Here is a 22,688-nt window from a genome sequence, read left to right on the forward strand (position 1 = left end):
GACATACACGACACAGACACACACAACACAGACACACACGGCACAGACACACACGGCACACACAGAAATGACACAGAGACACACGGCACACACAGAAATGACACAGAGACACACGACACAGACACACACACACGGCACAGACACACAACACAGACACACACCGCACAGACACACATGACACACACTGAAATGACACAGACACACACGGCACAGACATACACGACACAGTCACACATCACAGACACACACCGCACAGACACACACGGCACAGACACACAGAAATATCATAGACATACACGACACAGGCATACACGGCACAGAAACACACGGTACAGACACACACGGCACAGAAACACAACACAGACACACACTGCAGACACACATGGCACAAACACACATGACACACACTGAAATGACACAGACACACACGGCACAGACACACACGGCACAGACATACACGACACAGACACACACAACACAGACACACATGACACACACTGAAATGACACAGACACACATGGCACAGACATACACGACACAGACACACACAACACAGACACACACGGCACAGACACACACGGCACAGACACACACGGCACAGACTCACATGGCACAGACACACACGACACATACACACACGGCACAGACACACATGGCACAGACCCACATAGCACAGACTCACACGGCACAGACACACACGGCACACACAGAAATGTCACAGACACACACAACACAGACACACACAAGACAGACACACACGGCACAGACACACACGACAGACACAGAAATGTCACAGACACACACGACACAGACACACACAAGACAGAAACACACGGCACAGACACACATGACACACACTGAAATGACACAGACACACACGGCACAGACATACACGACACAGACACACACAAAACAGACACCCACAGCACAGACATACACCGCACAGACACACATGACACACACTGAAATGACACAGACACGCACGGCACAGACATACACGACACAGACACACACAACACAGACACACACGGCACAGACACACACAGCACACACAGAAATGGCACAGAGACACACGGCACACACAGAAATGACACAGAGACACACGGCACAGACACACACACGGCACAGACACACACCGCACAGACACACACGGCACAGACACACATGACACACACTGAAATGACACAGGCACACACGGCACAGACATACACGACACAGACACACATCACAGACACACACGGCACAGACACACACAAATGTCATAGACATACACGACACAGGCATACACGGCACAGAAACACACGGTACAGACACACACGGCACAGAAACACAACACAGACACACACTGCAGACACACATGGCACAAACACACATGACACACACTGAAATGACACAGACACACACGGCACAGACATACACGACACAGACACACACAACACAGACACACACGGCACAGACACACATGACACACACTGAAATGACACAGACACACACGGCACAGACATACACGACACAGACACACACAACACAAACACACACGGCACAGACTCACATGGCACAGACACACACGACACATACACACACGGCACAGACACACATGGCACAGACACACATTGCACAGACTCACACGGCACAGACACACACGGCACACACAGAAATGTCACAGACACACACAACACACACACACACAAGACAGACACACACGGCACAGACACACACGGCAGACACAGAAATGTCACAGACACACACGACACAGACACACACAAGACAGACACACACGGCACAGACACACATGACACACACTGAAATGACACAGACACACACGGCACAGACATACACGACACAGACACACACAAAACAGACATTCACGGCACAGACACACACCGCACAGACACACACGGCACAGACTCACATGGCACAGACACACACGACACATACACACACGGCACAGACACACACGGCACAGACACACACAGCACAGACACACACGGGACACACACAGAAATGTCACAGACATACACGACACAGACACACACAACACAGACACACACGGCACACACAGAAATGACACAGAGACACACGGCACACACAGAAATGACACAGAGACACACGGCACACACAGAAATGACACAGAGACACACGGCACAGACACACACACAGCACAGACACACAACACAGACACACACCGCACAGACACACATGACACACACTGAAATGACACAGACACACACGGCACAGACATACACGACACAGACACACATCACAGACACACACCGCACAGACACACACGGCACAGACACACAGAAATGTCACAGACATACACGACACAGGCATACACGGCACAGAAACACACGGCACAGACACACACGGCACAGAAACACAACACAGACACACACTGCAGACACACATGGCACAGACACACATGACACACATTGAAATGACACAGACACACACGGCACAGACATACACAACACAGACACACACAACACAGACACACACCGCACAGACACACACGGCACAGACACACATGACACACACTGAAATGACACACAGAAATGACACAGATACAGACGGCACAGACACACACACGGCACAGACACACAACACAGACACACACCGCACAGACACACATGACACACACTGAAATGACACAGACACACACGGCACAGACATACACGACACAGACACACATCACAGACACACACCGCACAGACACACACGGCACAGGCACACATGGCACAGACATACACGACACAGACACACATCACAGACACACACCGCACGGACACACACTGCACAGACACACACGGCACAGACACACATGACACAAACTGAAATGACACAGACATACACGACACAGACACACACGGCACAGACACTCACGGCACAGAAACACAACTCAGACACACACCGCACAGACACACACGGCACAGACACACATGACACACACTGAAATGACACAGACACGCACGGCTCAGACATACGCGACACAGACTCACACAACACAGACACACACGGCAGAGACACACGGCACAGACACACACGGCACACACAGAAATGACACAGATACAGACGGCACAGACACACACACGGCACAGACACACAACACAGACACACACCGCACAGACACACATGACACACACTGAAATGACACAGACACACACGGCACAGACATACACGACACAGACACACATCACAGACACACACCGCACAGACACACACGGCACAGGCACACACGGCACAGACATACACGACACAGACACACATCACAGACACACACCGCACAGACACACACCGCACAGACACACACGGCACAGACACACATGACACAAACTGAAATGACACAGACACACATGGCACAGACACACATGGCGCAGACTCACACAACACAGACACACATGACTCAGACACACACGGCACAGACGCACACGGCACAGACACACAGAAATGTCACAGACATACACGACACAGACATACACGACACAGACATACACGACACAGACATACACACGGCACAGACACACAACACAGACACACATAACACAGACACACACGGCACAGACACACAAGGCACAGAATCACACACCACAGACACACATGACACAGACACAAACGGCACAGACACACAGAAATTTCACAGACATACACGACACAGACATACACGACACAGACACACACGGCACAGACACACACGGCACAGAAACACACGACACAGACACACACGGCACAGACACACACCGCACAGACACACATGGCACAGACACACATGACACACACTGAAATGACACAGACACACACGGCACAGACATACACGACACAGACACACACAACACAGACACCCACGGCACAGACACACACGGCACAGACACACACGGCACAGACTCACATGGCACAGACACACACGGCACAGACACACACGGCACAGACACACAACTCAGACACACACCACACAGACACACATAACACACACTGAAATGACACAGACACGCACGGCACAGACATACACGACACAGACACACACAACACAGACACACACCGCACAGACACACACGGCACAGACACACACGGCACAGACATACACGACACAGACACACATCACAGACACACACCGCACAGACACACACCGCACAGACACACACGGCACAGACACACATGACACAAACTGAAATGACACAGACACACATGGCATAGACACACTCGGCACAGACACACGCGGCACAGACACACACGGCACAGACACACATGGAACAGACTCACACAACACAGACACACATGACTCAGACACACACGGCACAGACGCACACGGCACAGACACACAGAAATGTTACAGACATACACGACACAGACATACACGACACAGACATACACGACACAGACATAGACACGGCACAGACACACAACACAGACACACATGACACACACTAAAATGACACAGACACACACAACACAGACACACACGGCACAGACACACGCGGCACAAACACACACGGCACAGACACACACGGCACAGACATACATGACACAGACACAGATGGCACAGACTCACACGGCACAGACACACAAGGCACAGAATCACACACCACAGACACACATGACACAGACACAAACGGCACAGACACACACAGCACAGACACACAGAAATTTCACAGACATACACGACACAGACATACACGGCACAGACATACAGGACACAGACACACACGGCACAGAAACACACGACACGGACACACACGGCACAGACACACACCGCACAGACACACATGGCACAGACACACATGACACACAGTGAAATGATACAGACACACACGGCACAGACATACACGACACAGACACACACAACACAGACACCCACGGCACAGACACACACGGCACAGACACACACGGCACAGACTCACATGGCACAGACACACACCGCACAGACACACATGACACACACGGCACAGACACACACGACACGGACACACACGGCACAGACAGGAATGAAAGAGACACACGCGGCATGGACACACACGACACATACACACAGGACACACACACACACACACACACACACACACACACACACACACACCTAATGCAAGCAGACAAACAATCCGCATAATACATAGCACTTACTTGTTCTCTAAATTTGTAGCTTTGTGTTTATTTTGATGAATAGACGACATGTCACTGAGTATCATGAAAGACTATTTTCTCTAATGATTAATTGAATATTGTTTAGAGATTTTAATTATCTTTGTTATTCTATATTGATGTTTTATTGTGTTTGTTGTAGCTCTTCATGTTCTCCGTCTATCAGTAGGAATAATAGTGACACATCAAATGGTCTTCCTCTGCTGTCATTGTGGTCACGTGATGTTACTCTACAGGTCACGTGATGTTACTCTACAGGTCACGTGATGGTTGTAACGCTATAGATGAGAACAATCGTCTCCTAGTGTGAAGACTGAATATTTAATTCTAGATACTTTTATTTGTTTAAGAGATGTTTTGTATTATGAAATATAGAGTAGAATGTAAATAGTAAACAATGATATAGAATACTCTAAAATAGTTATGATTTACGAGTATTTCCGGGTAAGCTAGTGGAACGTTAGAAATATTGATACAAAACTTTGTTGTTAGTGCGTTACATTTACAATGATGTGATATTTAATTAATCACGTGACTGGCTTGTTATCCAGTGTGTCTGTTTCAGCTTGGATAATTTGCAGCAAAGTAATAAATTAATTAAAAAATTAAGTAATTTACAATTGTATCAATGTAGATCTCTAATTTTTATTTAATTTTTTGTTATTAAAAATTAAAAATTTACCAATTATTATTTATTTTTACTCCATTAGCTATTGAAAAGGTAATTTAGTTGGCGACTGACAAATTTATAATAAACAAGTAAGTTGTTACACAAAACTGACAGAAGTTGACATCGCTGAGAAATCTATATCAATAGTGCACGTGACTCAGACGAATAGAAATAATGTTGGCGCATGCGTACAATCACTCGTTCGAATTTGGGGGTCCCGATCTCGATCCGAGTTGCAATCTGTAAGTTTAAGTAGGTTCAAGTGTAAGTTTGTTGTGTGAGAGTGTCGTGTTAAGTGATTTCTCGTTTGTGAGTGAAATTGTAAAGATTTGTTGTGATTGATGTGTTGATGGGATGGTAGGATGAGTGAGACACACATCACACATGGATAGGAGACTTGATGCAGCAGTGAGGAACAACAAAGTCGATGAGGTGGAAGCTCTTTTGAATGCAGGAGCTTCGCCTGATGCGTGTGGTAGTGATGTATGTTATTGACTGAGTGACTCGTTTTATTGTTTGTTGATAACAACTCACTTTATTGTAGGGATGGCCTGTACTTGTAACAGCTTGTGAAGGAGTCTTCAATTCCATCGTACAACATTTGTTACAGAAAGGAGCAAATGTTAACAAAGCAGATCCTTTTGTAAGTGTTGAGAGTGAATGAATGGATGGATGAATAGAATGATATTTCAATGATGTAATGAGATTTGTGATAGGACGGATATTACATTAAATACAAATAATAAAACACAATTATTGTTATTACAGGGTAAGACTGCTTTAATGAGAGCAGCACTTTATGGTGATTATTCACTAATTGTTATGTTATTATCAGCTAATGCTGATGGTAATCTGAAGGATAAGTGGGTGAGTGTTTGTATTTGTTGTTGTTGTATGTGTTGATGTGATGTATGAGATGTTATGTACTAATAATAAATGTATTAATATTGAATATTATTATAATTTTATTTAATTAATAGAAAGTGGAGAAATACAAACAATTTATAGAAATTTGTTTTATATTTATTGGTTGGTTTTAAATAAATTATTTATGTGTATGTATGTATGTATGTTTGTTTGTCCTTTTGTTTGTCTGTATTTCTGTCTCTCGGTTTGTTTGTGTTTCTGTCTGTCCGTTGTAGATGGTTTATTGTAAACATCAAAGCTAATACAGTAAACGTTATATGACTATAACAAATTAGTAAGTAAAAGTTCAAGATAAATGACCATAGTGTAGGATTTATGTCTGTCTGTTTGTCTGTTTGCCTGAATGTCTGTCTGTCTGTCTGTTGGTAGGTGTGTATGTATGTCAGTGTCTGTTGGTCTGTCTGTCAGTGTTTTTGGCTGTCGGTGTGTTTGTCTGTCAGTGTGTCTGTCCGTTTGTCAGTGTGTCTGTCTGTTTGTGTATCAGTGTGTCTGCCTGTTTGTCTTTCTGTCCATCTTGCTGTCAGGGTTTTTGTTCCTTGGTGTGTCTGTCCATCTGTTTGTCAGTGTGTCTGTCCATCTGTCTGTCAGTGTGTCTGTCTGTCTGTCGGTGTGTCTGTCTGTCTGGTAGTGTGTCTGTCTGTCTGTCTGTGTGTCTCTGGCTGTCTGTCTGTTTCTTTTGTCTGTCTGTCTGTTTGTTTGTCTGTCTGTCTGTTTGTTTATCTGTCTGTCTGTTTGTCTGTCAGTTTGTCTGTCATTGTGTCTATCTGTCTGTCACTGTGTCTGTCTGTCTGTTTGTCTGTCAGTGTGTCTGTCTGTCTGTTTGTCTGTCAGTGTGTATGTCTATCTTTCAGTGTATTTGTCGATCTGTCTATCAGTGTGTCTGTCTGTTTGTTTGTCTGTCCGTTTGTCTGTCAGTGATTCTATCTGTCTGTCAGTGTGTCTGTTCGTCAGTGTGTCTGTCCGTCTATCTGTCAGTGAGTCTGACTGTCTGTCTGTCTGTTTGTTTGTCTGTCTGTCAGTTTTTCTGTCAGTTTGTCTGTCCTTGAGTCTGTCAGTGTGTCTGTCTGTCTGGTAGTGTGTCTGTCTGTCTGTCTTACTGTCTTACTGTCTGTCTGTCTGTTTGTTTGTCTGTCTGTCTGTTTGTCTGTCAGTGTGTCTATCTGTCTATTTGTCTGTCTGTCTCTCTGTCTGCTTGTCTCTCTGTCAGTTTGTCTGTTTGTTTCTCTGTCTGTCTGTTTGTTTGTCTGTCTGTCTGTTTGTCTGTCAGTTTGTCTGTTAGTGTGTCTATCTGTCTGTCAGTGTTTCTGTTTGTCAGTGTATGTGTCTGTCTGTTTGTCTGTCAGTGAGTCTGTTTATCTGTCAGTGTGTTTGTCCGTCTGTCTGTCAGTGTGTCTGTTTGTTTGTTTGTCTCTCTGTCTGTATGTCTGTCAGTTTGTCTGTTAGTGTGTCTATCTGTCTGTCAGTGTGTCTGTCTGTCAGTGTGTGTCTGTCTGTTTGTCTGTCAGTGAGTCTGTCTATCTGTCAGTGTGTTTGTCCGTCTGTCTGTCAGTGTGTTTGTCTGTTTGTTTGTCTGTCGGTCTGTTTGTTTGTCTGTCGGTCTGTTTGTCTGTCAGTTTGTCTATTTTTCTGTCTGTCTGTCACTGTGACTGTTTGTCAATGTGTCTGTTTGTCTGTCAGTGTGTCTGTCTATCTCTCAGTGTATTTGTCTTTCTGTCTATCAGTGTGTCTGTGTGTTTGTTTGTCTGTCCGTTTGTCTGTCAGTATGTTTATCTGTCTGTCAGTGTGTCTGTCCGTCGGTCTGTCTGTCTTTGTCTGATTGTCTGTATTTATGTCTTTCTGTTTTTCTGTATGTCTGTCAATACATTTATTTCTTATACAAGACGTTATGCTAAGACAAATAAGTTCTGATTAACCTAAAATATTCTATACTGTCTGTCTGTTTGTCTGTTTGTGTCTGTCTGTCTGTCTGATTGCTTTCTTATTATAATTTTCTGTTATTGTAGAGAGGATGGACAGCATTGCATTGGGCTGCTTTCTACAATCACTCCAAAGTTGTTCGTATTCTGTTAGAGAATGGATGTGATAGCAACATAAAAAACAATGTAAGACATGTTGATGTGAATGTGAATGATAATATTTGTATCTAGGATCCATGGCCCGTCCTTCGTACGGGCAAGATACTGCAGTGCAAGGATAGGTGCGTAGACACGTCACGTGCAATCCTTGTTGTGAGGTCCCAGATGTAGTGAATGAATTCGAATTTTGCTCTTCGCGCTTGTTTCGATAGAAGTCTACACACTCCGCGTTTAGCGCTTGCTGCAGAAAACGTGTAGGTTGGATTTGGTGCAAATTCAATCAGAATTTAGAGAGAAACGAAAGCGCTAGAAGAGTAAGTTTCGTCGGCAAGAGATATTCGATTGCTTGAAGCTTTGGGAAGGATGACGTTGCATACAGTCTACGCAGGACTGGTGTGGGCGTGTGTTGGAATGAACTGGAATGTGTAGCGTTTGCGTCATCGAGAAATTGTATGCTTGGGTCAACCCCTTGAGAGGGGACCTTGTGCATATTCTTACGCAAACCTTCCCTTGTGCGTGCCGAGTGTGCGTGCCGATTTCGGTTGCGAACGGACAAAAGACGTGGCCGCCAAACGCGAACACCCACACACACAGAGACAATTTGAGCTTTATATTAGAAGCTCCAATGCCCGGCTTCGCCCGGAGGACAACACATGCCAGGTGTTTCTCCTTTCCACTTCATAGCGCCGCAGTTGACACACACGTTTGTCATAGAGCCAATACAACACGGAAGTGGAGGAGAGAGAGGTCGCCTTTATAGTTAGAGATTATAGCAGAAAGTATCTAAAAATGTGTTTGATGGTATCATAGGTGATGTTGGCCATGAATGACTGCAGTGAATAAAAATGTCGCGTATACACTTGCAATCGTATAGCACTCCCTGATATTGCGCTTCCCAAAATGGAGTCACGTGCAGTTAGACAAATCCATCAGAGCAGAACTGGAAGTCACATGCATTACTCACCCGGATAATCCGTTCCCCGTATCTAACGAAGCCACGACTCGTACCGACTCTCGTCATTTCGACAGTTCCGCTGAACGTCGTCTCTTCGAAGACGTTGCTGGCGTTTCGGGGAACAGGTGCATTAAACACGGCAGCTCCGTATCTAACGAAGTCACGACTCGTACCGACTCTCGCCATTTCGACAGTCCCGTTGAACGTCGTCTCTTCGAAGACGTTGCTGGCGTTTTGGGGAACAGATGCATCAAACACGGCAGCTCTTCGACGGTCGTAGATTGGCAAACGACTGTGGGAGTATTTTTTCAAGACCCGGATATCAGCAAAAATATCTTCCGTTTCCCAGCGTCGCCCGCAATAAACGACACGCTCGGCGCGTACCGTCCGACGTCGGGAACGGGCAGTCTAAATTCGGCGGAGATACGATGCGCCGTTCCGGAGATATTCGCGCGCGAGCGGCGGGAAATGGCGTCGTCGTGGGAGAAGTCAGGAAGACGATCACGGTCTCACTTTCGACCGGAATGAATTCGGCGTGAGCGAGCCAAATTCGGCCGAGATCGGACTCGCCATCTTTGAGAAACGGTCGTACGGATGGACACACAGACAGACAGACAGACAGACAGACACCTCTCCTTTATATATATACAAGCTCCAACGCCCGGCTTCGCCCGGGGGACAACACATGCCAGGTGCTTCTCCTTTCCACTTCATAGTGCCGCAGTTGACACACACATTTGTCATAGAGCCAATACAACACGGAAGTGGAGAAAAGACAGGTCGCCTTTATAGGTAGAGATTATAGCATTAATGACAGACAGACAGACAGACAGACAGACAGACAGACAGTTGTGACGTCTTCCTGTACCCATATTGTTTACTCCTCTTTACCAACATTGTCATCATGGATTGTACACATCTTTACCTCGCGTCAGGCTAGGCGTCTCTATGGTGGCCATGCACTTTGTGATGTCCATCCATGTTATCCGGGAGACAGACAGAGTGTTCAGTTTTTTGCTTTTTAGTTGTCATTGTAATGTAGTGTATCGTGCTTTGCTTAATTTGATTTAGCCTGTAATAGTTCTGATTTATGAAAATATAATACCATTGACAGACAGACAGACAGACAGAAAAACAGGTCGCCTTTATAGGTAGAGATTATAGCAGAAAGTATCTAAAAATGCGTTTGATGCTTGGAGAGGCAGAGGGGGTGTAGTCAGGTCACGTACAGTTTGTATAGAGAACCGTTTACTGTCACTAATTAGCCGTGGTGTAAGTGCTTTTACCGTTTAGTAGCAGCCAGACAGAATTCTCATTCATAGTTATATCCCGTACAATTGCCGTTTCTAGAGCCCGCTGATTTTGGATTAACGATTGGGTGAAACCATTTCGACTTGGACGTTGCTGCCGTTGCGAGGAACAGGTGTATCGAAATTGGCATCTATTCGACACGTGTCCAGTTTCAAAAAATCCCGTTGATTGGATTATTGATCCCGTTGAAGCCATTTCGACAGTCCCGTTGCGGAGAACAGGTGTATCGAACCTGGCATCTATAATTTCGACGTGAATCCCGGAACGTGCAAGTCACGTGCAATACTTACCCGGATAATCCGTTCCCCGTATATAACGAATGCCGACTCTCGACAGTCCCGCTGAACGTCGTCTGTTCGAAGACGTTGCTGGCGTTTCGGGGAAGAGGTGCATCAAACACGGCAGCTCCGTATCTAACGAAGTCACGACGCGTACCGACTGTCGTCATTTCGACGGTCCCGCTGAACGTCGTCTCTTCGAAGACGTTGCTGGCGTTTCGGGGAACAGGTGCATCAAACACGGCAGCTCTTCGACGGTCGCAGACTGGCAAACGACTGTGTGCGTATTTTTTCGAGACCCGGATATCAGCAAGAATATCTTCCTTTTCCCGACGTCGCCGGCAATAGACGACACGCTCGGCGCGTACCGTCCGACGTCGGGAACGGGCAGTCTAAATTCGGTGGAGACACGATGCGCCGTTCCGGAGATATTCGCGCGCGAGCGGAAGCGAGCGCGATCGGCGGGAAACGGCGTCGTCGTGGGAGAAGTCAGGAAGACGACCGCGGTCTGACTTTCGACCTGAATGAATTCGGCGTGCGCGAGCGAAATTCGGCCGAGATCGGACTCGCCGTCTTCGAGAGACGCTCGTACGTACGGGCACACAGACAGACAGACAGACAGACAGACAGACACCTCTCCTTTATATATAGAGACAAGCTCCAACACCCGGCTTCGCCCGGGGGACAACACATGCCAGGTGCTTCTCCTTTCCACTTCATAGTGCCGCAGTTGACACACACGTTGTCATAGAGCCAATACAACACGGAAGTGGAGAAGAGACAGGTCGCCTTTATAGGTAGAGATTATAGCATTAATGACAGACAGACAGACAGACAGACAGACAGTTGTGATGTCTTCCTCTATCCATATTGTCTACTCCTCTTTACCAACATTGTCATCATGGATTGTACACATCTTTACCTCGCGTCAGGCTAGGCGTCTTCTATGGTGGCCATGCACTTTGTGATGTCCATCCATGTTATCCGGGAGACAGACAGAGTGTTCAGTTTTTTGCTTTTTAGTTGTCATTGTAATGTAGTGTATCGTGCTTTGCTTAATTTGATTTAGCCTGTAATAGTTCTGATTTATGAAAATATAATACCATTGACAGACAGACAGACAGACAGACAGACAGACAGACAGAAAAACAGGTCGCCTTTGTAGGTAGAGAGTATAGCAGAAAGTATCTAAAAATGCGTTTGATGCTTGGAGAGGCAGAGGGGGTGTAGCCAGGTCACGTACAGTTTGTATAGAGAACCGTTTACTGTCACTAATTAGCCGTGGTGTAAGTGCTTTTACCGTTTAGTAGCAGCCAGACAGAATTCTCATTCATAGTTATATCCCGTACAATTGCCGTTTCTAGAGCCCGCTGATTTTTGGATTAACGATTGGGTGAAACCATTTCGACTTGGACGTTGCTGCCGTTGCGAGGAACAGGTGTATCGAACTTGGCATCTATTCGACACGTGTCCAGTTTCAAAAAATCCCGTTGATTGGATTATTGATCCCGTTGAAGCCATTTCGACAGTCCCGTTGCGGAGAACAGGTGTATCGAACCTGGCATCTATAATTTCGACGTGAATCGCCGAACGTGCAAGTCACGTGCAATACTTACCCGGATAATCCGTTCCCCGTATATAACGAATGCCGACTCTCGTCATTTCGACAGTCCCGCTGAACGTCGTCTGTTCGAAGACGTTGCTGGCGTTTCGGGGAAGAGGTGCATCAAACACGGCAGCTCCGTATCTAACGAAGTCACGACGCGTACCGACTGTTGTCATTTCGACGGTCCCGCTGAACGTCGTCTCTTCGAAGACGTTGCTGGCGTTTCGGGGAACAGGTGCATCAAACACGGCAGCTCTTCGACGGTCGCAGACTGGCAAACGACTGTGTGCGTATTTTTTCGAGACCCGGATATCAGCAAGAATATCATCCTTTTCCCGACGTCGCCGGCAATAGACGACACGCTCGGCGCGTACCGTCCGACGTCGGGAACGGGCAGTCTAAATTCGGCGGAGACACGACGCGCCGTTCCGGAGATATTCGCGCGCGAGCGGCGGGAAACGGCGTCGTCGTGGGAGAAGTCAGGAAGACGACCGCGGTCTGACTTTCGACCTGAATGAATTCGGCGTGCGCGAACGAAATTCGGCCGAGATCGGACTCGCCGTCTTCGAGAGACGCTCGTACGTACGGGCACACAGACAGACAGACAGACAGACACCTCTCCTTTATATATATAGATGTTAGATCATTATATTGTGAATTTGCTGTGCATGGTGTTAGCACTGCTTTAGCTACTAGTCAGGGTTCTAGCCAGGCATGCTAAGGTGTAGCGGCCCTCTATGCCTTCCACATATGTCTACGTGTTCACAGCTGACCGCTACATCTCCAATACTGGCTACACATGTAGTAGGTACCATACACTACACCTGCATTTACGCTTCCAATATAGATTAATTTATATCAACAAATTATTAATAAATAATAAATAAATTATTTGCATACAATTAATTAGCCTCCAACTTACAGACCAGAGAGCGTGCGAACTCTAGTCTGTACCACAACGCTACTAAAATGATTTGGGAAGTACTTATGAAAAGTGATGCTAAATGGTGGTGTAACAGCGTAGGATTGTTTTAGCTAGATCAACATATCATTTGTAAATGCCATGAGATCTCACAAACGAAGAAGAGACGTCTGCAGTGTTTGCGGTGATATCTTGAAACCATGACTCTTTGATTCTTTGGCAGATTGCTAGCTATTCTAACTGCTCAACTAGTGAAACTACCACTTGACCAGTTGTCAAAGGTGATGGTCTAGTGATGCTGCTGTGCATGTCCTCTCACCACAAACTTGTAAAGATTGAAGAACTGAAACTAAAACTAAAACTGAGATGTGTGCGTGCACCAGAGTCTTCATCACAGCTCTGGTGTGCACTTAGCCGCCCATGAGGATTTCACACGCGTGCAATCAGCATTGGTTCACTTAGTATAACCAATTATTGCTAAACCAATCAGAATTTACAACCGACATTTTTGTTCTAAGACGCTGATTGACTTAGGAGGCTATTTCCGAAATCGTTTCAGTACAGTTTTGGTACAGACTAGAGTTCTCGTGCTCTCTGGTCTGTAAGTTTGAGGCTAACAATTAATTATTTATGGAAATTAATTGTTTGTAAATTATTTTTATTGATTTATTTAATATTATTTATTAATAATATATTTATATAACTAATTGTATGCAAGTCGTTTGTTTATTATTTAAGAATAATTTATGATATAAATTTATTTTATGCAAATTATTTATTTATTAATTTGTTATTTATTTGTAATTTTTTTTATTATTTTTATTGCATCTACGCATGCTAAGGTACACATCTACGCGTACACTGACTATTCATGTAGTAGGTACTGTACACTACACTTGCACACATGCTGGTATATCTTTGGCATTGCATTGGTAATGAGAAACAGTTTAATTAATTTTAAAATGTAATAGATACGTTGCTATCAGTCTGCCGCTCAGTGTGATTTGTAGAGGCTACTCTCTCAAACCATCAGTAATTTTATTCAGAAATTTTTACAGACAGTACATGCCACGCCCACGTACCAGAATGATGTGTCACGCCAACACAGCTACTTCTTCCAAAACTCCTGTCTATAACTCTGCTAGTTTATAGAAAATTCTATTTATTTTGTTTGATCTACAGTCAATACTCCAGCAGGTGACAAGAAACATATAAGTATAAACTGGTGTATTATACATCTAATTTTATTATCATGTATTTTGATGTGTTAATATTAGAAGATGTTAATCATACTTGGATATTGTTTGTATTTGACAGAATGGAGAAACAGCACTGCAATTAGCTGTCATAGAGGAGAACAAAGATGCTGCAGATGCAATCAAGACATTCACTGTAAATTGTGTGTGTGTGTGTGTGTGTGTGTGTGTGTGTGTGTGTGTGTTTGTGTTTGTGTGTGTGTGTGTGTGTGTGTGTGTGTGTGTGTGTGTGTGTGTGTGTGTGTGTGTGTGTGTGTGTGTGTGTGTGTGTGTGTGTGTGTGTGTGTTGTGTGTGTGTGTGTGTGTGTGTGTGTGTGTGTGTGTGTGTGTGTGTGTGTGTGTGTGTGTGTGTGTGTGTGTGTGTGTGTGTGTGTGTGTGTGTGTGTGTGTGTGGTGCGAGAGTAGAAACACCTTGGACGTTTGGTCATGATTTCAAGTACAGAAAGGGCACAGGGGTAATTCATTAGGCAAGGAACTCACACACAATTTCCTCTCTCAACTCAGGAGTATGAACGAGTACCTGGTTATTGACTGGGACTGGGCAAGATTGCTGGTTTGGCAGTACGACACGCAACAGATGTTTACATGTGCGCGCGAGGTTCAGTCTCAAGGTTGCACCAAAGTCAATGTCTTTGCATGCTCCTGCCAAGCACTTAGGGGTACATCAGCGCGTCGTAAACTCTGAGTAGCACCAGAGCCCCCACCTAGAAATAGATTGTGGTGCTATCTTCAGTACTGTGCTGAAGGGCATATCCATTGGTCCATTTGTGTGTGTGTGTGTGTGTGTGTGTGTGTGTGTGTGTGTGTGTGTGTGTGTGTGTGTGTGTGTGTGTGTGTGTGTGTGTGTGTGTGTGTGTGTGTGTGTGTGTGTTGTAGCTCAATTGCTTAGAGAGTGTATTTGGAGAATGAGAACATTCGGGACCTTGCAGGTTTGCAGGTTCAAGTCACAGTGATGGCAAGCTATGGCATAATATCCTTAAGCAAGAAACTTACACACAATTGCTTCTCTGTACTCAGGAGTGTAAATGAGTACCTGTTCATCGACTGGGGTGGACATGACTGCTGCCTTGGCCCTAACATCGTGCAGCAGACGGGTACTTGTAGGCCTTGGAGTCCAGTCCCAGAGCTGCGCCATGGTTCGTGTCCCTGGATGACTCTGGCCAAGCTCCATGTGGATTGTAGCGCTGGCTTTAAGCCTCCACGTAGCACATGGAAGCCCTGTCTCTAGAAGCAGGGGGAGCTATCTCCGCAACTGACTTTGAAGTTGAGGTCATTCATGAATGACGCGGAGGGCTTGACATTTGTCTATTTGCGTGTTTGTGTGTGTGTGTGTGTGTGTGTGTGTGTGTGTGTGTGTGTGTGTGTGTGTGTGTGTGTGTGTGTGTGTGTTGTGTGGTACGATAACTTAGTTGGTTAGAGAGTCATCTTCTGGAGTGTGAACATCCGGGACCTTGAAAGGTTGCAATTTCAAGTCACAGTGATTGCGAGCTATGACTTAACTTCCTTAAGCAAGAAACTAACACACATTTGCTTCTCTTGATTCAGGAGTATAAATGAGTACCTGGTCATTGACTGGGGTCGCAAGAGGCCATCCGCTGTTTTGTGACAGCAGCCACTGCGGTCCTGGTGAGACTTCGTGTTCTTACATCGCAGTTGGTTCACAAGTCTGTGCTCCTGCCAGTGCCTAGTCTGGCTCCCGGATTTTGCTATCGCAGACGTAGAGATGCCTCAGTAGCGCACATGGCCAGCCTAGCAGCTTAGCAGTAAACACATCAATCTACAGTATTATGTATTCAATACACTGAGTATCCATATTTTATTCTAACTTTCAACTAATTGTATAGCTACAACCAAACAAGGATGACGTATGTCATCACATCGACATCCTGGCAATCCATCCGATAATAAATGAGCATTCTTTGGTTGAGTAGATAAGAGCGTTTCTTCTCTTATAACAGAGTGCCACTATTATTGTTGAGAACAGCACATTCGGCTACTGCTTGTAACCCAACCTGTCTTATGGCTAGCTGTGCTAATCTGTGGAACGCAAATGATAAACTTTTGTTATTGTATTGCTTCATTAGCGCGTGGCATCATTCAACATCTAGATGTCAGAAGTGTACTTGCCGAAACTTTTGTCTGAATGAACTTTCCTAGTAGCCCTACGAGACATACGAGCTCCTGGACGTAGCTGGTAGTTCTCCTGATAGAAGTACACTCAGGCAGCTTGCTGTGGAAAAAGCTGTTTGTTTTAGCACTTCCGATGCTCACCATTCGCAAAGATCTAACGAAGAGTTTTCGTTTGTCTCAATTCAAGAGAATAGCAACGACTTGCAATAGATTAATTGCTACTGTAAGTAATACGCTGTTACACGATATATACGAAGGTGCTAAGTAAGACGGCTTACTTCGCAGTGTGCCACTAAATGGTAGACTTAGCAAGTGGCAACATATTGTAATGCAAAGCATATCTGCTGAGCAGGTGGCTCGCATCCAAGTGTCGCTGCCACAAAGACTAAAACTACCAAATATTTCTAGTCGCCAAATTTGCAACAACACCTCTCGTTTAGCCGGCGAACACCTAGAAGTGGTCGCCATATGGCGACTTGGCGACCGGATTTTTCGAACTGTGGTGAATAGGAGCATTGGTAGGTGTTTACATGATGTGGTGGGTGAGTTGTTGGGTTGTCACTATTTCATGGGTCAGTGGGTTGTCAGTGGATGATTTGATGGGTTTGTGGGAAGAAGAGTCATCCAGGAGGTCAGTAGATGGGTCGGTGAGTTGGTGACTGGATCATTGAGTGTGTTTGTGGGTGGGTCAGTGTGTGTTTTCTTTGGTATGACTTAGCAAATAGATCAAGATCTACGTAGAGAGAGCATTGCTATGCCTTCCTGTAGTCTAGTCATTTGCTATATGGCAATGTTGATTTACAAGCTGTTGTGTGCTCTTACTGGCTCAGATGTTCAGACTCATTAGTGATCTGAAGAGACACAAATGCATCACCGAAAGACAAAATCCTGTACGTCAGCAAACTGAAGCCATTAAATGCTAGACCTGTTAGAGATATTTTAGAATCAGAGGAGGCTGTTCAGTACACAAATGCGTTGTAAGATCTCTTTGTTACTTTGTCTTTGTCCCCACTGGAGGAGGAAGGTGTAGGTGCATATGTGTGTGTTGTGCTGTAGCTCAATTGGTTAGAGAGTCATCCTATGGAGTGAATACATCGGTGACTTTGCAGGGTTGCAAGTTCAAGTCAGAGTAATAACGAGCTTTGGCATATAGAAACTTACACACAATGGCCTCTTTTGACTCAGGAGTATAAATGAGTACCTGGTCATTGAGTTTGGGTTAAGACCGCTGACTTGACAGTAACATCATGCAGACGGGTATTTAGCTTAGTGTCCAGCCTCATAGCTGCGCCACAGTCAGTGCCATGGTTGACTCTTGCAAGGTCTCGTTGAATTGTCAGTACTGGCCCTATACCTCCACGTTGTGCTCGGAAGCTTTGTCTCTATAGGCAGTGGGAGCTATCTTAATAACTGACCCTAAGGGTGACTTTGATGTGAACGGCTTCTAACGTTTGTTGGTGTGTGTGTGTGTGTGTGTGTGTGTGTGTGTGTGTGTGTTTGTGTGTGTGTGTGTGTGTGTGTGTGTGTGTATGTGTGTTTGTATTTGTAATTTACTAATTAATTGTGTTGTATATTTAGGTCAAGACCCCATCAGCATCGTCGTTGCCTGGCAACTGTAAGTAGAAAGAGTATCTTTTATTAATACAGCTTGCTGAGTAGTCGTGTTTGTAACTTACTAACACTAAACATATCACAGGCTTGTAGGCTGCTTTATAAATGGGAGGGTTCAACTTAGGCTCACAAGCCAAGCTTGGGCCGTGTTTCCACTAGCTGCACCTTAAACTAGTTTAGCTTAAATGGGTTTAAGAACTAAACCAGTTCAAGAAAGCGACTGTTTCCACTAGTAACTTGCACATCCGGGATGTGCAAAACAAACAGTTTAGGAACGCCTTATTTTGAAGTATTGGGCTGCTTTGTCGACGAGTCAGAGCAAATGTTGGTTTTTACTGATTTAGAATCTGCTAGTAGAAATTTGCATGCGGATGACCAAGGACACTGTCTTGTCTCTTTCCGTAGCTACTGATTTCTTTCCCCTAGTTAAGGAGCCTTACATCTTTTTGAGCAATGCTATCACAGCAAAATAGTCAATATCATCAAAACGACATTGTGGGAAGCCATCGAAACCAGCGCGCTACTGTCACGTGACAGTTAAACCTAAACCACTTTGCTAAACCTACTTTGAAGTGGGTTTAGGAAAGTGGTTTAGGTTTAAAATAGAACTGGTTTAGTGCAGGTGGAAACACATGAATTCTTAAACGAGTTTAGCTTAAACCACTTGTTAAACCGGTTTAGGCACTAGTGGAAACGCGCCCTTGCAGTCTCACAAGCCAAGCTTGCAGTCTTTATCAACTTATCAACTTCTCTGCTGGTACTTACATGTATGGAACAAGACACAAAATCTAGTCGAAGCTGTTTGTGCAACTCAAGCAGCATTAATCGCTATCACACATCTACTTTTAAGAGAATTTTTTATGCAGCACAAATACATGCCCATCTACACTTACTGTCATCTACACTTTGTTTCTCATTTTTCTCAATGTTTACCTTACTCTTTGTCACATGTTACTGACCAATTTATTGGAGTTTCCATGAAGACTTTTATCTGATGGTCTCGCAATTCCTCTATCCAACAGTCTGCATTGACTTGCACCAACTGTCCTACCATCTACTCAACTTTCAACCACTTCATCGCACAGAGTGAGCTCCAGTGAGGCAGCAATTAAAGCACAAGAGATTGTGATACAGGCTATATAGAATATTGCATGTATATAGAAGCTCATCTACACATGTCAATTTATACTAAACTGCATGAGCACAAAGAGCCGCATGTTGACTTGAGATGAAATGGGTCTTGACTTGATCATCTTTAAATGTTGCATTGAGTTGAACTCACCGAATCTTCTAGCCTACAAGCCTGCATCAGATAGTATAATATTTTAAGCCATTTTTGAACTTATATACGTACACTAAAGGTGAGGATAAAGATATTGTATGCTATATGGAATGATGATAGCAAAACTCAGTTTTACGTACACACTATAGCAGATGGTTAAAGTTTAGCACACACCATGCTGACAGAAGCATTCTTGTACTTAAGTTTTTTGTACTAACACCTTTGGAACCTTTGAAACGTATTGGATTTGACCTTGTCATCATCAGTCTTTCAACAACCATGCTCAGGTCTCCAAACAGTCACTGCTTCTATTAATATTACGTAAACGATTTATTAGAGGAATGAACCAGTCAAGGATGCAACGATACATCCTTGTTGTTTCTGTGACAGTAGAGACAAGTTGTCAAGAGAGGCAAATTTGTCTGCATAAGCAGCTCTTTTGGCTCCAGGAGACTCTAACTGGCTTTGAGTACTTCTTGTTACTTGTACGTAATATTGATTTGGTAATGTCAGTATGGATTCTTATTTGTCAAATAGTAAACAACTGAAACAAGAATTTTAGTGTTTGGTTTTTTGCCACACTCCAGACTTTGCCATTGCCATCAAATGGTGTGACTGTACAAGACAGTAAAAGCAGGATTTCACTTTCGCTTTAATTCATCAAGGCATGTCTTGCTGGAGTTGAGAATATTAAGCAGTGAAACAACAACTACAGAAAACAACCAGACAGTTTATACTGTTCTGTAAAGTTGGAGACCTTTTCCACTCATTTATATCATACATTTTAAAAGATTTCTTATGTGACTACAATGCTGACACCCTCAATTGAGAAGATGGTGCAGTAGCAGCTTCCAGTGGAATAGAATACAGAAAGCAAGAAGAATATTTGAGAGGCTAGTCTTGTTTGTATGATATTAAACAGGAAATCAGATCTGTAGAGTCTCTAAGATGCATTGCTATACATTGAGAGAGACTTCAAGATTTTTAAAGATCTTGTTTCATTAATTCACGGCATGACCTTAATAACTGAAGTAATAATGGTTCAAGTGTGGAGATGAGTATTGATACAATTCCCTTGGGTAAGGAACTTACTCACAATTGCGTATCCTATTGCTTACTCAGGAGTTGAGTAGGTACCATGTGCAATGCAATGAGTACATGGTTATTGACTTGGGTTGACAAAATCACTGATACTGGCAATTCCATTGCAACATCCAGGTGAGATCAGGTCTTCCATTTTAGACCTCACAAGTTGCATTATTATCAGTCGTCCTGTTAGTATCTATCTAAGTAAAGTTTCAAAATTTTGGCCTTGATTTGAATGAATGACCTCGGGAATTCCAAACATCTAAAGTCATTGCACTAACTCTGATGTAATACTGGAAGCTGTTGGTCTTTTAACGGAATGGATTCTGACCACTTTTTAAAATAGTGTTGTGTGACTATGAGACATCAGTTTCCTCTTGAAGGGATTGGCACTTCTAAAATGTCAACTAAAACCGTTTTTCATGGTCGTCCAATTGGCATTGAAATCAGTGGAGCCTTCTTGTGTGCAGGGGTTTATTTTCTTGACATCTATAACACTCTCGACATTACACTTCAACATCTTTGTTTATTCCAACCCATTAGGCAAACTGTTGCAGTTTGTCCAATGATTTCAATCTTTGTTGATGTCCAGCACTAGCAGCATCATGAGCTTGCCTCAGTGCCTGTTGGTGGAGATTATCCTTTAGAATTGGAACTGTAATTGCATCACTGATTGATTTAGGCTTATAATACCTACAGAGAACACAATCAACAATTGTCAATTGTGGCCACAGTTTTTAACATATCTCTGTACAACTGAGAAGTTGCATTATGAGGTGGCTCGGAGTGTGACATATGTTTACACAGTTGAGAAATATGTGGATCATTTCTCTGTGCCTGATACAAACTATCTCTTGACAAGCAATGTGATACTTTATAGCTAGTCAAAGAACGTGATTCATCATTGGAAATTCAACAACACAGGCGAGATAGGGCATCTGCGTTGGCATTCTGTAATGCTGGATTATATTTAATCTCAAAGTTATACTCCTGTAAAGCTAAAGCCCAACGATAGAGCATTCCTTCCGTTTTTATTTTGACAACCATTGTAGAGGAGAATGATCAGTATACAACTTGAAGGACCATCCAAGTAAGTAATGTCGAAACCGTTTGGTAGCAAATACTATTGCCAAGCACTCTTTAGATCACACTGTAATGTTTTTCCACTTTGGTCGAACTCCTTCTTGCGTAAGCCACTACTCGATTATCTTGTTCTATCACCCATCCCAATCCAGATTCACTCGCATCTGTGTGCAAAACAAATTGGCCAGCATTTGCGCGAAACTGTGGGTACGCCAGGACAGGGGCAATACTCAGAGCTTTCTTTAGCTGTTTAAATGTTTCCTGTCATTCTGCCGACCATGTGAAGGGTAGTCTATTGTATGTGAGCTGATGTAGTGGTCCTGCAATGTCAGCAAAATGATGAATGTATCTCCGGTAATATGA

General features: G+C 44.3%; 1 protein-coding gene and 1 long non-coding RNA gene across 3 annotated transcripts in view; both read left to right on the top strand.

The window, feature by feature from the left end:
• Positions 1-5,647, top strand: part of LOC134198418 (uncharacterized) — an 11,025-nt gene extending 5,378 nt beyond the window's left edge. For both annotated transcript variants that reach the window (XR_009972837.1, XR_009972836.1), the window contains exon 7: positions 5,276-5,647. This is a non-coding gene — a long non-coding RNA (uncharacterized LOC134198418). The remainder of the gene's footprint in view (positions 1-5,275) is intronic.
• Positions 5,648-11,356: 5,709 nt separating this feature from the next.
• LOC134176191 (uncharacterized) lies at positions 11,357-11,964 on the top strand. Its single transcript, XM_062642876.1, has one exon. It carries the CDS (start codon positions 11,391-11,393, stop codon positions 11,859-11,861), a length of 471 nt encoding a protein of 156 aa, XP_062498860.1. The 5' UTR covers positions 11,357-11,390; the 3' UTR covers positions 11,862-11,964.
• The last annotated feature ends 10,724 nt before the right edge of the window (positions 11,965-22,688 follow it).

Source organism: Corticium candelabrum, chromosome 2, assembly GCF_963422355.1.
Source record: "Corticium candelabrum chromosome 2, ooCorCand1.1, whole genome shotgun sequence".
Lineage (NCBI taxonomy): Eukaryota > Metazoa > Porifera > Homoscleromorpha > Homosclerophorida > Plakinidae > Corticium > Corticium candelabrum.

What these genes read in the sequence shown, in the direction of transcription:
- LOC134176191 (XM_062642876.1), top strand. Translation starts at nt 11,391, where the DNA reads ATGCCGACTCTCGACAGTCCCGCTGAACGTCGTCTGTTCGAAGACGTT.